General features: G+C 37.9%; 1 protein-coding gene across 1 annotated transcript; it reads left to right on the top strand.

The window, feature by feature from the left end:
* The first annotated feature begins 1,809 nt into the window (after positions 1-1,809).
* Positions 1,810-3,393, top strand: LOC123236377 (RNA polymerase II-associated factor 1 homolog). Its single transcript, XM_044662705.1, has one exon. The coding sequence runs from the start codon at positions 1,810-1,812 to the stop codon at positions 3,391-3,393; it is 1,584 nt and encodes a 527-aa protein (XP_044518640.1).
* Positions 3,394-17,594: the final 14,201 nt, after the last annotated feature.

The following is a 17,594-nucleotide window of genomic DNA, read 5'->3' as shown; positions in this document are numbered from 1 at the left end:
ATTAATAAAGATGCTAAACTCATAGGCTGGTTAATACTATAGCCCCTTCTCTGGGTTGATATCCACAGTATTAGACAGTATTCAAGACAGCCAATGTATGCAATAGTAGGTAACAATTTATCTTGAAAATGACCCCTTACCAGCCACTGGGTTTTGTGCTTCTCATCATGTCTGAAATATCAATTTCAAGTATCAGGTTTCAAGAGGGTATTGGCAGGTCCTCCCAGAAAGGGCAAAGAGGGTACTGAAGAGACTCAGAACCATTTAAAAGAACTTCATATTGGGAGTGAGGGCAAGTAGGGTGCTAAGTGGATAGAAAGCTGGGCTTGAAGTGACAAAGACCTGAATTCAAATATGGCTTTAGACACTTATTAGCTATGTGATCCTGGGCAAGTCACTTAACACAATTTGCCTCAGTTTCCTCATCTGTAAAAGGAGCTGGAAAATGAACAGGGAACCATTTCAGTATCTCAGCCAAGAAAACCCCAAATGGAGTCACGAGGAATTAGAAGTGTGAGGGGAAAGTCAGGCTATCCTGAAGGAGCCAGATTTAATTCCCCTTTTTGAATGTAGTTTCTTTGGAAGCAGAGACTGGTTTTGGTTTTGTCTCCATCCCCCCAGTTCCTAGCACAGGGCCTGACACAAAGTAGTAGATGCTATCCTGAACTGAATGGAAATGAGCTGAGTCTGACCGGGACTTTTATAGGGTTTTGCTCCATCCTTCCCTTCTCACAAGCTACTGTGGTAGCATGACAGCAGCCATCTGTGTGACCGTGTGCTAATTCCATGTAATTCACCCACACACACCCTAATTCAGCCCTCCCTAAGGTGCACAGGGCTCTGGGTCCGGTGGGGAGGCATAGATGTACAGTGTAATAGACAGGGAGGACTGAGGCTACTTAGAAGGTACTGAGTGGACAGGAAAGATCCAGGCAATGTGCTGTGAGAAATGAAGAAGGGAAGCCTCAGAAGGGCGTTCAGGGCTGAGCTGGACCTAATGAGTTGCGTGCCCTGACCAGATGCCTTGGTGGAGGAATCATTCAATGAACAAGCCTTTTTTTTGTTTTTGTTTTTGTTTTTAAACTTTTACCTTCCGGCTTAGATTCAACATGTATATTGGTTCCAAGGCAGAAGAGCACTAAGGGCTAGGTAATGGGGGTTCGGTGACTTGCCCAGGGTCACACGCCCAGTAAGTATCTGAGGTCACATTTGAATCCAGGATCTCTGTCTCTGGGCTTGACTCTCTATCCACTGAGTGACCTAGTTGGTCCCAGAACACACATTTTTAAGGGGCCAGGTACTAAACAAGGAATGTGGAAAGAAAAACGGGGCCAGAAACTGCATCCCTAGGTGGTGGCAGAGGCTAAGACCACCCCGCCCATCCCAGGCATCTTCCCTTCTTTTTACCTACCACTGCCCGTTGGTCCCAGCCTCGCCCACTCAAAATCCCTTTTAGGGCACGGACTAACCAATCAATCCCAAGCTCTGATTGTTGAATTTGGGCCGCTTCTTCCCTCCACCTTCCAATCACAAGCTTTCTCCCACCCAAAGACCCGCCTCCTCCTTCTGTGGCCAATCCGTCTCCGAGAATTTAAAAAATAAATTCAAACTACATTTCCCAGAAGGCATTTCGCCGATGGTCAGTAGTTTGGCTTGAAAGACTAGGGAGTCCTTGAAGCACCCTCTATTAAGGCGGATCGGTCCACAGGGTTGCTTAGAGAGCCACTTGTGTGACTCATACCCCCATCTAGACTAGTTGCTCTCTTCCTCCTTCTTCTTGTCCTCGTTGTAGTCGTCATCGTTGTCGTTATGGCGCCTACCATCCAGACCCAGGCTCAGCGGGAAGATGGCCACAGACCCAACTCCCATAGGACCGTGCAAGAGAGGTCAGGTGTGGTGTGTCGAGTCAAGTACTGTAACACTCTTCCCGACATCCCCTTTGATCCCAAGTTCATCACGTATCCCTTTGACCAGAACCGGTTCGTCCAGTATAAGGCAACATCTCTAGAAAAACAGCACAAACATGACCTGCTCACAGAGCCCGACCTGGGAGTCACCATCGACCTCATTAACCCAGACACCTACCGCATTGACCCTAACGTTCTCCTAGATCCAGCAGATGAGAAATTACTGGAAGAAGAGATCCAGGCCCCAACCAGCTCCAAAAGGTCCCAGCAGCATGCAAAGGTGGTTCCCTGGATGAGAAAGACAGAATATATCTCTACGGAGTTCAATAGATATGGGGTCTCTAATGAGAAGCCTGAGGTCAAGATCGGGGTGTCCGTGAAGCAACAGTTCACTGAAGAGGAGATCTACAAAGATCGAGACAGCCAGATCACTGCCATCGAGAAGACTTTTGAGGATGCCCAGAAGTCAATCTCTCAACACTACAGCAAGCCAAGGGTGACGCCAGTTGAGGTGATGCCTGTTTTCCCAGACTTTAAGATGTGGATCAATCCCTGTGCCCAGGTGATCTTTGACTCAGATCCAGCCCCCAAGGATACTAGTGGTTCTGCAGCCCTGGAGATGATGTCTCAAGCCATGATCAGGGGAATGATGGATGAGGAGGGCAATCAGTTTGTGGCCTACTTTTTGCCAGTGGAAGAGACCATGAGGAAGCGTAAGCGTGACCAGGAGGAAGAGATGGACTATACACCAGATGATATCTATGATTATAAAATTGCAAGGGAGTACAACTGGAATGTGAAGAACAAGGCTAGTAAAGGCTATGAAGAAAACTACTTTTTCATCTTCCGAGAAGGTGATGGGGTCTACTACAATGAATTGGAAACCAGGGTCCGCCTCAGTAAACGGAGGGCCAAGGCCGGAGCACAGTCAGGTACCAATGCCTTACTGGTAGTCAAACACCGCAACATGAATGAGAAGGAGCTGGAAGCTCAGGAAGCTCGGAAGGCACAGCTGGAGAACCATGAGCCAGAAGAGGAGGAGGAAGAAGAGATGGAGAAAGAGACACCAGACTCAGATGAAGAAGAGGACAAAGGAAGTGACAGTGAAAAAGAGGGAAGTGAGGAAGAAGAAGAGCCATCAGGAAGTGAGAGTGATCAAGAAGATGAAGAGGAGAGTGAGAAGAATGGGAGTGAAGAGGACAAAGCAGAGGAAGAAAGCAGTGAGGATGAGGCCCGAGCAGCCAGAGACAAGGAAGAAATCTTTGGAAGTGATGCTGACTCAGAGAAAGATGATGAGGAAGAGAATGGGAGAGGCCGAAGCAAGGGCCGTGGGAAGGGTGAAGATGAGGAGAGTGGCAGTGAGGGAGGGCCTAGACGGCACAACCCCAGCCCCTCTTTCCTCAGTAACAGCATCCACTCAGCCAAAGAGTATGGTAGTAAGGGGGTCACATCTGGCTCCATTGAGGATGCCAGTGACAGTGACTGAGGCTCAGCAACCCATTGCAGGCCACCAGATTGGGCAAGAGGGATTGGGCCTCTCCAGCTCAGGCACTATTCTCAGGACAAAAGGAAAATACCTATTTCTTTTTTCAAAAAAACCTTTTCTGTCAATAAAAGCAATACGTTTATAAGTTGAAAGAAAAAGACACCTGAAAATGAGAGTCCTGTCCTCAAAAAGCTGTTAGGGGAATTGTGCATGTATATATTGTCAGGGAGATAACCTAAACACATATGTATATATGAAGTAAATATAAGGTAATGGGTGTGGGAGTGGGGAGAATGAATCACTAGCAGCTGGAAGTATTAGTCATAGGTATGAGCAAAGACAAGAGAAGTAGGATGGCATCGGTCAAAAAGAGAGTCAAGAATAGAGTGAGCAAAACCTAGACAACATGAAAAGGAATAATATACGATTGGACAGGTAGATTAGAGATAGATTATGGAGGGTCTTGGATACTAAAATTAGGAACTTCTTTATTTTGTAGGTAATGGGACACACCACTAAAGGATTCTGAGTAGAGGTCTAATATAATCAAAAATTTGTTAAGATTACTCAGTGGTATAAAGAATGCACAAGAGAGACTGGAAGCAGAAACCCTAATGAAGAAATCATTGAGATATCCAGTCAGCTCGCCATGAGATGCTTACTGTGTGAGGGGAGAAGGAGTGAATATTAGAGATTATGGAAGAAAAAAGACTGGGAAGATTTGTAATATGCAAGGGGAAGGAAAGAAAAAAGGGGGAAGAATCAAAAGTAACTGAGGTCATGATCCTAAATAACTGAAGATGGTGGCATCATCAATATAAATAAGATAGTGTCTGGGAAGTAGGGTGTACACTTTTAGAAAAAATGAGGAATTTTGTTTTAAACACTGAATTTACAATATTGATGGATAACCCAAATGGAGCTATTCAGCAGGCAATTAGAAAATCAGGAATGGAAACCTAGAGAAATGAATTGTCCTTCCCCTATGCCAGTGTTATTAGTAAAAATTGATCTGAAGGCTTATTACCTACCGGATTTATAAGCACTTATTAGTAGAAAGAGAAACGAATAGAAGGGCTTTCAAGCCTTTCTAACCTTAGGGAAAGATCCATTCTCCCATTTCAGCTAAATCGCTGAGACTTCAGGTTGGGTCGGATAAAGAGCAGAGAGCTAGCTCAGGAAGCCAGTACTAGAGTTGAAGTTGAAGTGTAAAAAAAAAAAAAAAAAAAGCCCTTTCTTTGCTCTTTTTTTTTGAACCACACTAGCTCCTCCCTCCGTGGCGACTTTACACTGGCTCTGGAACATTGACACTTGGGATGCTCACACTGAAGCCAGGGGATGCCAGGAGACACCAGGAGATGCCAGCATCAGGAGGTCAGATATGACACGTGATTCTGTGACTCCTATGTCCTGCCACTAGGGTGTGCAGGTTCTAAGGCCCTAAATAATTTACACACCAGTTAAGAGGATGTTTGCCCAGTACCTTAATGCTCTGTGCATCTAAAAATGGTAATGAATATCGAAAGAACAAATTCAAATTTCTGATCTCGCTGAGATTTTCATATGTAATCCTTGGGACTACACATTTCTAGGGCTTTAATGCAGATTAGGTTTTAAACCAGCTCTTTTGACTCTGGATATGTTACCTCAATGTATTCTCTTTAAAACAGTGCCCAGGACCCCGTGATACTCTTCCAAGGAAATAGTTTTCCCTTATATAAACTGAAGAGGTTAGATGTTGCTAAATATAAACTAATGCTTTCCCCTTTAGAACAATGTGGGCATCAACAAAAATGTGTCATCAGTGATTCCTGGAATCTTGGTCAATATGTGCACTCTTCAATTCTAGTTTTAGCTTCATCTTATCCCTATGGTATTGGATAGAGAAAAAAATGAGGATTGTGATACAGATTTGGAAGTCATCTACATAGAGATAACAAAATCATATAGGGATAGATGAAATTGCTGAGGGAGAGAATTTAGAGAAGAGGAATAAAGATCAAGAAAGGAAACTTAAAGGAACAAACCCATCTGAAGATTGAGGGAAAAGAAGAGATAGCAATGGATATGAGAAGTGGTCAGAAAGATAAGAGATACTTGCAAATGCAATATCTTAGATGGATTAGATTAAGACTGTCAAGGAGGAGAAGTTACTCCAGGGATACACATTCTGCCTAGATATCAAGGAGGAAAGGGACAAATTTAAAATGCCATGATAAAGATGGCTGTTAGTGAGCTGGAGATAGCTATTGAAATATGATTAGGAGAATGAAAATTATACTGCAAAGGATGCAAAGATAAGTGAGTAGATAAGAACTGAAGGCAGATAAATATTTAGCTCCTAATAAAAGAATGGTTGTAGATATTAAGATTTCCCAGGAAAATCACAGAAGGAGTAGAAAGGCTGTGAGCCACTTGCCAAAGTCATTGAAAAATGTCAGAGTGCTCAGGATCATGGGTTCTACAAGATGAATTTTCTGAAGTAAGCTGAAGGACCCTAACTTGGTCTTTGTGTCTTATGGGAGAGGGGGAGGTCAGGATTCTTATGAGTCATTGCTGTCATTATCCATCCAAGAAAGAAAATGGTCCTTTCCCTTCCTCATTCACTCACACTTTTTTTTTTCTATTTGAGTTGGTTCCAGGAGTATTGATGTATTTAGAATCAACCAATTTTTGTAGGTGGGATAGGGAGTCAGCTTATCTAGCATGGGTCAAAAGGTGAGTAAATTCCACCATGAGTCATCAATAGCTTCCCAAGAATCAGTTGCCTCTCTGAACTGATCTTGGGAAACCTTGGCCCAGGGTTTTCTTCTTTTTGTTGCTCTGATGTTTTGGCCATGTCTGACTCTTCATGACTTTTTGGGAGGTCATTTTCTTGGCAAAGATACTAAAGTGATTTGCTATTTCCTTCTCCAGGAAAGGATATTTTACAGATATTTACAGGTGAGGAAACTGAGACAAGGTTAAGTAACATGCACAGGGTCACACAGGACATGTCTGAGGCCAAATTTGAATTCAGAAAGATGAATCTGATTTTAGGCCCAGCATTCTGTCCACTATGACACCTAGCTGCTCACATAATATTTCTAATGTCCTCACTTCAATCTAAACATTGGGTCCTGGGCCTAGCTTGACTTAGTACACAATTCCCCTTTCCTTCCCTTTATCCTACCATATACTTCAGACCCTAAGTATTTTATTTCTTGAAGCATTTATAAGAGAAAAGTGAATATTTTAAAAAATGTAACAGTAAATTTCAGGCAATCAAAAATTTATTAAAAGAATTCTACCCAATGCATTAGAAAAAGATATGATCAAACACATAGTTGGATAGGGGTATGATTGGAGTTTTGATGTTAAAGAATCGCTCTATTGCAAATATGAATAACATGGAAATAGGTTTTGAACAATGATACATGTATAAACCAGTGGAAATGCTTGTCAGCTTCAGGAGGGGGGAGGAAAGAGTGGGGAAGGGGAACATGAATCATGTAACCATGAAAAAATATTCTAAATATAAAAGGGGAAAAAACAAAACAAAAAAGAATTCTACCCAGCAAAAAGACACACACACACACACACACACATACACATACACACACACACACACAAACGAGAGAGAGAGAGAGAGAGAGAGAGAGAGAGAGAGAGAGAGAGAGAGAGAGAGAGAGAGAGAGAAACCCCAAACTTCCTTAATCACCCTAACCACATTTTTCCTAGGCTAGTTGTTATATCTTGTAAGGAAGGGGTCCTTAGCTTTAGTTTGCATATGGATCCATTGAGTAATCTAATGAGGCCTGTGGACTCTTCCAAATAATGTTTTTAAATGCATAAAATAAAAAAAAACCATGGGATTATAAAGGAAACCAATCATTTCTAAATGTAGTTGTCAAAATTTTGGGGTTTTTTCTTGTTTTTTTTTTAATGAGTTCCCAGTTTAAGGAATCCCTGCTTATAGACCTACTCATAGTTGGCCGAAAGGGAGAATTATAGCTGTCTCCCAAAATACCTACCGTTCATTTGGTTCTGCTTTGTAATTTGGACAAAGTTCATTTGTCTAAGTTGCATTCCCAGCTTTATTCTCAGTCAGTCAAGAATCTCTTAACAAAAGTATACTTTAGGTATTGCAACCACATGATCGCCCTTAAATACCATGTTAGTGATTTTCATTTCTTTTCCCATAGGGAAAACTATGACATGACCCAGAGGGCATCATTGTGGAGATAGAGTATACACAATTCCAAAGGAACAGAGATCATTCCTACCTCATTCCCACCCCGCCAAATTATAAAGATCTCATCATATTTTGTTATCATTGTTATTACGACAGCACCTGGTTGGCTATCTCAGTTACCTGAGTATTGTCTCTGCCTGAGGCACTACGGGATACATGTCTGTGTGTGTATGTGTGCAATTTCTTCTTCTTAAAATTTATTTCATTTTATTTTTGTTACATTTTGAATTCTGAGTTGTCTCCCTTTCCCCCAATCCTGCATTAGAAGTTAACATTTGATATAGATATATACGTGGGACCATACAATGCACACTTCTCTATAGCAATTCTTTTTCTGGAGGTGGATAGCATCTTCCTTCATCAGTCCTTTATATTCATATATCTCAGAAGAGTTTAATCATTCACATTTACTCTTTGAACCTATTGCTGTCACTGTATACAATGTTCTTTTGACTCTGCTCCTTTAATCCTTTTTCTATGCAAACTTTTCCATGTTTTTCTAAAATCAACCTGCTCGTCATTTCTTAAATCATAGTAGTATTCAATCATAATTATGTAGCACAACTTTATTCAGTCATTACCCAATTCATGGGCATCTTCTCAGTTTCCAGTTCTTGGTCAACACAAAGAAAGCTGTTATTAAAAACAGATAGCTTATTTTCCTTTTATCTTATTCACCTTGGGAAACATCTAATAGCAATATTGCTGGGTCAAAGGGTATATACATAGTTTTATGACTTTGGGCATAATTCCAAATTGTTCTCTGATATTGATATGTGTATATATATATATATATATATATATATATATATATATATATAAAGTCTCTTAAAACCCAAATCTGGGGGGCAGCTGGGTAGCTCAGTGGAGTGAGAGTCAGGCCTAGAGACAGGAGGTCCTAGGTTCAAACCTGGCCTCAGCCACTTCCCAGCTGTGTGACCCTGGGCAAGTCACTTGACCCCCATTGCCCACCTTTACCAATCTTCCACCTATGAGACAATACACCAAAGTACAAGGGTTAAAAAAAAACCCAAATCTGCAGACTTACTTTAGATAATCATATGAATAAGGGCCCTAGAGGAGGTCTGTCCATTCTAGGGAGGCCATTGCCCATTATTAATGGCACTAGCCTTTTTCTTGCCCATCCTAGCAAACCTTTTTAATTCTTATAGAACTGAAAAACTTTAGCCTGGAGATGAGAAAGCAGGACAGATGTGATGGATATCTTCAGGTCTCTAAAGAACTGCCACATAGAAAAGAATGTATGCATATTTTAAGTACTTTTAGAGGATCAGAGATAGAACCAACAGAGAAATTATAAAAATATTTTGGCTCAATGTAAATGTCCTAATAATTGCAGTTGTCCAAAAGTGGAACTATCTACTATGATAGCTTTGTGCTCTTCAATGCTAGAGATATTCTAGCCCAGGAACTCAATTACTACTACCCAAAGATGTCATATAGTTGGCATTTCTGTTTCCTATTAGAGGTTAAATGAGATGACCTCTGAGGATCTCTTCCAGCTGCAAGCCTCAGTGATTCCATGGCCCTCTTTGTTCAGGAGGTAATGAAAGTTAGCATGTCTGCCTCCTGGATAATCTTGCTATTAGACCCTTAGCAGAACCCAAGTCTTTCAAGTCAGTTCCAGTGAGGCATAAAATGTTCTCCAGGCCAGGGCATCCTAAAACCTAATCTTCTGAAATTCTTTTGACTCCAGTTTTGGTAATGGATTTCATGAAACTCTTCCCCCAATTCTCAAACCAAAGGTAATTTAAGTTCACTTCAAGTTATAATAAAAAACATGCCATCCAGCATTTTAAGCATCATTTTTTTCTGTTTTGGCTGGCAGAAGGGAGGGAATGTTGTGAAATCAAACAAACAAAAAGTTGCGGGAGGGCTGCCCTAGAGGATTGGAAGAATTTGTCCTCTCTGAGTATGTAGTCAGTATACTGGTGTGAATAGTATGTGTCTTATGAACAAAGAAAAATAAAATTGATTAAAAATGAACATTCTATCTAGTTCTCTTTTGGCTCTCTGAGATGTCCCCAGAAGACCTTGGAGAGGAAAAAAAGACTTCCTCTTTGTTCTTTAAGGTATAAGACTTCCAATTTACACTACTCCGGGATTTTTCTTTCTAGGTATGTGAAAGGCCACCTTCTGTGAAGCCAAAGAACTAGGATCATCATAATTTCTACTGGTTTAAAACCTGTATCCTAGTGAACTCTTCATTTGCTAGATCTAATTTAATTCTATAAACCTTTATTACTATAACTCTTATGCCAGACACTATTTGTCCATTTTTATTCTTTTAAAGATTAAACCTGCTATTTCATCTGCTTAAGAAACTTCTGGTGAAAAAAATTCCTTCTCAATGTAGACAAGTACATGATCTATAGCTTATAATTCCTTGGGTGGCTAATGGCACCGAAAGGTCAAATAACTTGCTCCTGGCCATGTAGTCAAATAGAGGCTAGATTTGACTGGGATCCTCCTGACTCTGATGCTGACCCTCTAGTCAATGCACTAGCATTCTAAAGCCTCCCTAGCATTAATTATGATAATAATAATACCTAACAAAACACTATACAAATATTATCTCATTTGACCATTACAAAAACTTTATAAAACAGATACTATAATTTTTCTTATTTTATAGATGATGAAATTATTTTAATAATAGTATAATATGCTATTATTTATGCAAGTCTTCCTATGTTTTTCTAAAACTAAACTGATTATAATTTCCTGTAGCACAGTAGTATTTCATCATAATTATATGCCAAAACTTATTCAGTCATTCTCTAATTGATGGGCATCACCTAAATTTCCATTTCTCTAGTATAATAAATAATGAATTAAAATAAGCAGTGTTTAAATATTTGCCTAAGGACACACAGATAATAAGTGTCTGAGCTAAGATTTGAAATCAGATCTTCTTGACTCCACATCCAGTACTCTTGGCTCCTAGCTGCTGTATCCCTATAGGGAAATACATTTTAAAACTATCCCTGCCCTCAAGAAGCTTATATTCTCCAGATTTTGATCTAAATAAAATTAAACAATAGAATCACAAGAAGGATCTTAGTCAAACTTCTCATTTTACAAGTAAAGAATCTAAGACCTGGGAAAAGAATGACCATGTAGCTCATTTGTGGCAAACTTACCAAAATAATACAGGAATTATAGTGCCAAAATTTGTACCCAGGGCTTCTGACTCCAAATCCAGTACCATTTCTGAGGAAAGCTCAGTAAGGAGCACATTAGCAAATGGCAAGAATTGTTGCCTAAAGATATTTCCTTGAAGGATAGATTTGAAATATTCCATTAGTGCTGAAGGGATTTCTGTCCCAAATCCTGGATGTTCAATTATATCCCAATGGATAAAATAATGGATAAACATTACTAAGGCCATTACTTGATACAAAAGGCAGAAGTACCTTTGTATCAAAAACAATTTCATTAGACTTAGTATAAAATTAAGGGTAGCTGATTAGCACAGTGGATAGAGTGCCAGGCCTGGAATTGGGAGGACCTGGATTCAAATGTGACCTCAGACACTTCCTAGTTATATGACCTTGGGCAAATCAGTTGACCTCACTTGCCACTATCTGAGAACTGATACCAACACAGAAGGTAGGAGTTTTTAAAAATTTAGTGTAAAACCAATATATGATAAGAGAGAATAGGATGTATGTGTTGATAGTTGGGCTCTTAATTACCATGGAATGGATGTGTAGAGAATGCTTGAAACTGTATTTTAAAGTAAACATTTAATGAACAGAATTATAAAAAGGGATATTTTGCCTTGTTCCAAATTTAGAAGTCTGTAAGTACCACCAAACATTGAGGTTGTTCAAAGAAACCAAAGGAGAGGAAGCAAAGATGTCGAAATATACTTCTTTTCAACATCGCTGCCTTCTTTTTTCCATTCTTTTCCTCTTTTCCCACAGCCTTCATAACCACCCATTCTGATCTATAACACCAAAGCCATAGTACCACTTCTGTGTTTTCTTGAAGAAACAGACCAAAGCAAAAATAAAAATAAAGAAGTGATAGCATCAGCTCTGAGGGTAGTGAGTGAGGGTACTAGACAGACTTCCTTTGGAACAGCAATGGGTTAAAGCATGTCCCTGAATAAGATGGAATGCCAGACAAGGGCTTCTATCTATAATGAGAGATTCTTTGAAATGCTTATGGCTTTGGAGTCAGACAAGACTAGATTGTGAGGCATCTGGGGGCTGTGGAAAGAGCTTTGGATTTGGAATCATGAAGCTTGAGATAACTTTTATGACTTTACCACTTACCTCATGGGTCATGTGTCTTTGAACAAATTGCTTCATCTTTCTGGCCTCAGTTTTCTTCTCTGTACAATGAAGGCATAGGGCTAAATGACTTCTGGGATCCAATCCAGTTCTACACCTATTAAATAATTTAACTAAATATTGTTCCTCTAGATATGAAGAAGTAGCAAAGGGAATTTGTTATGTGACCTGGGAGATAGTAGATTAAAGCATTGAACTGAAATCTGGGACACTGGGTTTGAACCTCAGATTTTTGACCAAATAGCTAGATGTATTTGGTAAAAAGATAAACAAAAAATTTCACCTTCCCTGGGATTCAGAGTCCATATTACTATGTGAGGAAGTTGGTCTAGGTGATCCCAAAGGACTTAAAAATCTCCTTCATTCCTCTCTGTACTCAGATCCTAACTTCTCAGACTTTTTTCTCTACAATTCTATATCATTCTTCTCACCTCAGAAGGTCCGGCAACCCCTTCTTTTAATTGGTTTGTTCCTCCTAAACCCTCTATTTTAAGAGAAGTGACCAGGCCAGCCATGTATATTCTTCTTTGGGTTCTTTACCAGTGCCTTCTCTCTCACCCTCATCCCTGCTTCTCAGCTTCCTTCTAAGTGTTCTCTTCCCCCTTTAGAATGGAAACTCCTTAAGGACAGGCTCTATTCTTTCTCCTTATATTTAAGTCCATCCCAAACACTGACTACACCTGGTACATACTAAGCAATAAATAAATGATGGTTGACTTAACCCTAAACCCTATGATCTCTATTGCAGAAAGGTTCTATCTATTGATTTATTGATCTAACCATCCATCCACCTCTCTCTCTCTCTCTCTCTCTCTCTCCCCATTATTCATTCATTTGTTCATTTGGTTATTTATTCATTTTGGATAGTATGGCTCCCTTTAGCAAACTAGTGAAGTATGAAACTTCTCAGAATAATGTTTTTAATTCACAAATAAAATGCATAAGATTATGAAGAAAATTAATTATGCTAAAATATAATTAGCAAAATATAAAAAAACAAGTTTGAATATCTTAAGAAACCCAATCTCTGAGGATATCTCAAGCTTGTTATATGGACAAATCATAGAAACATATGGCATGAGTTGATCTGGATTTTGAGCATAATAATTGAGAACTGCTTTCCCAGTAATTTAAAGGTCCTATTCTACTCTTTTACCACTTATTTATCCTTTTATCTTTAGAGATCTGTGCTTTTAATCTCCCTGAGTAACATTCTATAGAGAAACTCTTTCTATCAATAAAGATTATAAACTCTTGGTAACTTTGTTCATAAATCATAGGGAGTTTTCTGAAGAAAAGAATTGAAGTAAATTAGCCCAGTCCTTTCTTACAACCAATAACTGTCAGTGGTGGGACTGGAATCTCAGTCTTCCTGACTCTAAGTCTAGTATTCCATCCACTATGATACATGCTTCTGTAATGCAAATTACCCACTTATCTATTATCCGTTAATATTGTACACTGCTGATAATTATGAAAAGCTTTCATATCCTCAGATAAATGCTACTTAACTAGCTAAATACTCAGTCTACACACCATACCAATGTGCATGGTTCAAAGCAGAAGAAGCTAACAACTTTTAGATAATTCTAATTTTTCAATTCCCCTAGCATCAATAACATTAACTTCTAAGTAGCTTCCTAAGAAGGTGGTACCATTCTCCTAAGAATAATTTTTGAATGCCTTTGGAATAAAAGAGAAATTACATTGAATGTGGCATCATGAAAGCACATAAAAATACTCGAGTGACCCAGAGATACACATAGGACTCACCATCCAATGAGGCAGTGATTTGGCTGTCAATGATCTATGAATAGATGTAGCTGCTGAGCTTTCTATGTATTCTTAAGACAGTATGGGAATAATTACAATAATGATGAAAGAAACTAAATAGTCAGGGATGGAGGAGAGATTGAGTATAGAGGAAACAGAGGCATTATGTATAATATTGTTTCTAAAATTGTGCTGAAAAGAACCCTGAATCATCTTGTTTATTTTTAATAAATGATTTATGTTGTTTGATAATGAAATTTAAAAAAAAAATTTGGAAGATTTTACTACCAAGGTTTTGCCACTATAGAAGATTTTGAGAATGACTGATATATAGAAAATACTTTCAAGAGTTTTAGCATGCAAATAAAGGGGACAATTATTATGGTAGTCCCTTATCTCCAGTTTCTCCTTTCTGAAATTCATCTTTCACACAGTTGTTAAGATAATCTTGTTTAATGGAACATCATTGCCCTGATCAAAAATATTCAGGGGCTACCTATTCCTTGTCATTACCAAAAATGTATGCAGCAAATAGAGCAAATCCTTCAAAAATGCCCAAATGAAGGTGGGATTCTTTATTGAAGACAGTTTAAAGGAATAATGAATAGAATTCTGGGTTTGGAAATGGAAAGGCCTGAATTTACATACTACCTCATATATTCATTAGTTGTGTAACCCTGGATAAGTCATTTAGCCAATCTCAGCTTCAGTTTCCTCATCCCTCATCTGTAAAATTAGGATAATAAAATCATCTACTTCTTCCCAAGATCACACTACCTTGGAAGCCTCATATACCACTGAGAAAAAGGTATATTCTTTTCTATTCCCATAGAGTTTTCTGCAGAGGTCTATCATATCTCACGTTTTAAAATTCTATTTATAACCTTAACTTCTTTCTTGTTTATTTTTAGGTTAGATTTTTCTAATTCTGAAAGGGTAAAGTGAGGTCTCCCACTATTATAATTCTACTGTGTATTTCCTCTTGTAACTCATTTAACCTTTCCTTTAAAAATCTGGTTGCTATATCATTTGGTGTATATGTATATATATATATTTAATGTTGAAATTACTTTATTGCCTATACCTTTTAGCAAAATTAGCAAAGTAGTTTCACTATTTGTATCTTTTAATTAGACCTACTATTATTCTTGCTTTGTCTGAAGTTATGATTGCTACCCTTTTTTTTAAACTTTAGTTAAAGCATAATAGATCTTTGGGCTCCTTACTGTTACTCTGTGTGGCTCTGCTTCAAGTGTGTTTCTTGTAAACAATATGTTGCAATTTTGCTCTCTGCTTCTCTCTTGTGGGTAAATTCATTCCATTCACATTCACAATTACTGTCACTAACTGTGCAATTCCCTTCATCCTTTTCCACCTCTTGTTCATCATTTTTCTCTTTTCTTTTACCCTGTCCCTTTGAAAAATTATTTTACTGCTCGTCACCACCACCTCCCCCAATCTACCCTTCTTTCTATCAGTACTTCCATCCTTCTCTCTTACTTCTCTCTAAGATAAGATAGCTTTTTTATACCAAATTGAATGTGTTCTTCATACTCAATTGAATGTGTATTCTCTCTTTGAGTCAATTATAATGAGAATAAGCATTGCCTTCCACCCCTACATCTTCCTCTCCACTAGAAAAGTTATTTTGCAACTCTTTTATGTGATACAATTTGCCCCATTCTACCTCTCCCTTTCCCTTTCTTGAAGGACATTCCTCTTTCCCACCACTTAATTTTATTCTTTTTAGATGTCAACCCATTATATTAAATTCATACCTATGTCTCTGTCCATGTATATACATTCTAACTGTCCTAATAAAGATAAAATTCTAGGAATTACAAGTATCATCTTCCCATGTAGGAATGTAAAGTATTTAACCTTTTTGAACTCTTATGATTTATTTCTTTTTTCCTGTTTACTTTTTTATGCCTCTCTTGAATCTTATGTATGGAAGTCAAGTTTTCTATTCAGCTCTGAGCTTTTCAACAGGATTGCTTGAAAGTCCTCTATCTTATTAAAAATCTGCTTTCTCCCAAATGAGTATACTCAATATTGTTAGGTAGGTAATTCTTAGTTGTAGTTAGCTCATTTGCTAACTAAAATATCATATTCCAAGTCTTTTTATTAATTAATGCAGATGCTTCTAAATCTTCTAAATCTAAATCTAAATCTAAAGTTTCTAAAACCTGGCCATAACTCCATGATATTTGAATGACTTCTCTCTGGCTGCTTTTAATATTTTCTCCTTAACCTGGGAGCTCTGGAATTTTGCTACAATATTCCTGAGAATTATCATTTTAGGATCTCTTTCAAAAAATAATTGGTAAATTATTTAAATTTATATTTTACTCTATAATTTAAGGATATGAGGGTAATTTTATTTGGTATTTTTTTGAAAGTGCCTTTTAAAAAAAGCATGGTTTTCAGATAGTCAGACAATTCTTAAATTCTTAAATTATTTCTCTACAATCTATTTTGAGGTATTGTTCTAGTGAAATATTTCACATTTTCTTTTATTATTTTTATTCTTTTGATTTTGTTTTATTGTTTCTCAGTTCTCATGGAGTCATTGGCTTCCAATTGCACTATTCCAATTTTTTACATATTATTTACTTCAATGAGCTTTTGTACCTCCTCTTCCATTTGGACAATTATCCTTTTTAAAGAATTCTTCTCAAGTGTTTTATGCCTCTTTTACCATTTGGACAATTATACATTTTAAGAAGTTCTTCTTTCCAATGTGCTTTTGTGCCTCTTTTGTCATTTGGTCTGTTCTCTTTTTAAAGTATTATTTTCTTCAGGTTTTTTTGTGCTTCTCTTACTAAACTGTTGAATTTTTGCACAAATTTCTTACATCATTCTCATTTTCCCCCTAGTTTTTTCTCTGTCTCTCTCATTTTATTTTTAAAATACTTTTTCAACTTTTCCAAGAATTCATTTTTTTGGCCTGAGACCAATTCTTATTTTCTTTACATGTAGATGTCTTAACATTGTTTTCTCCTGAGTTTATTTTTTGGCCTTCCCTCTCATTATAGTAACGTTTTGTGGCCAGTTGCCTGTTGTTGTTGTTTACTTATTTTTCCAGGCTATTTCTTAACTTTTAATTTTGTGCTAGAGTTAGAGTCTGCTCCCAGGATCTATAGGGGGTCCTATTTCATGTTCATGTTTATTTCTGTTTTGTTTTGTTTTGTGTTACTATTTTCAGAGAGAGTTATGAGGGATATGATCTAAGGAGAGGTGTAGTCAACGGTCTCCTAGTCTATGCTTTGGTCTATGAGTGACTACAAACACTCTTTTCTATTCTACTCTCTCTCTCTTTCTATACATATATATATATATAGACACACACACACACACACACTACCATTGATTTTGGAGCACTTAGTCCACATATTGTAAACGGATTGGTCAACTGGTCAGAAGAAGAATATAGGGGACCATTTGCTAGCACTGGAAGCAGGACTTTGTTACACTACCTCTACATAGTTGTGAAATACAGATCAAGAGAAGAAAAGAGTATTTGTAGTCACTCATAGACCAGAGCATAGACTAAGAGAGCATTGACTTCACCTCTTCTTAGATCTTATCCCCCATAACTGAGAAAAAGAAGGCAGGAGTCACAATCATGATATCTGACAAAGCCAAAGTAAAAATAGATCTAGTTAAAGTGATAAAAGGCAATATATACAATGAAGAAATATCAGGACTCAAAATCTATGCACCAAATGGTACAGCATTCAGATTTTTAAAGGAGAAACTATTGGATCTTAAGGAGGAAATAGAGAGTAAAACTATACTAATGGGAAACCTGAACCCATATCTATCAGATCTAGATAAATCAAACCAAATAATAAACAAGAAAGAGTTAA

The sequence above is a fragment of the Gracilinanus agilis genome, chromosome 2 (genome assembly GCF_016433145.1).
Source record: "Gracilinanus agilis isolate LMUSP501 chromosome 2, AgileGrace, whole genome shotgun sequence".
Lineage (NCBI taxonomy): Eukaryota > Metazoa > Chordata > Mammalia > Didelphimorphia > Didelphidae > Gracilinanus > Gracilinanus agilis.
This window is presented reverse-complemented; position numbering and strand designations above follow the sequence as displayed.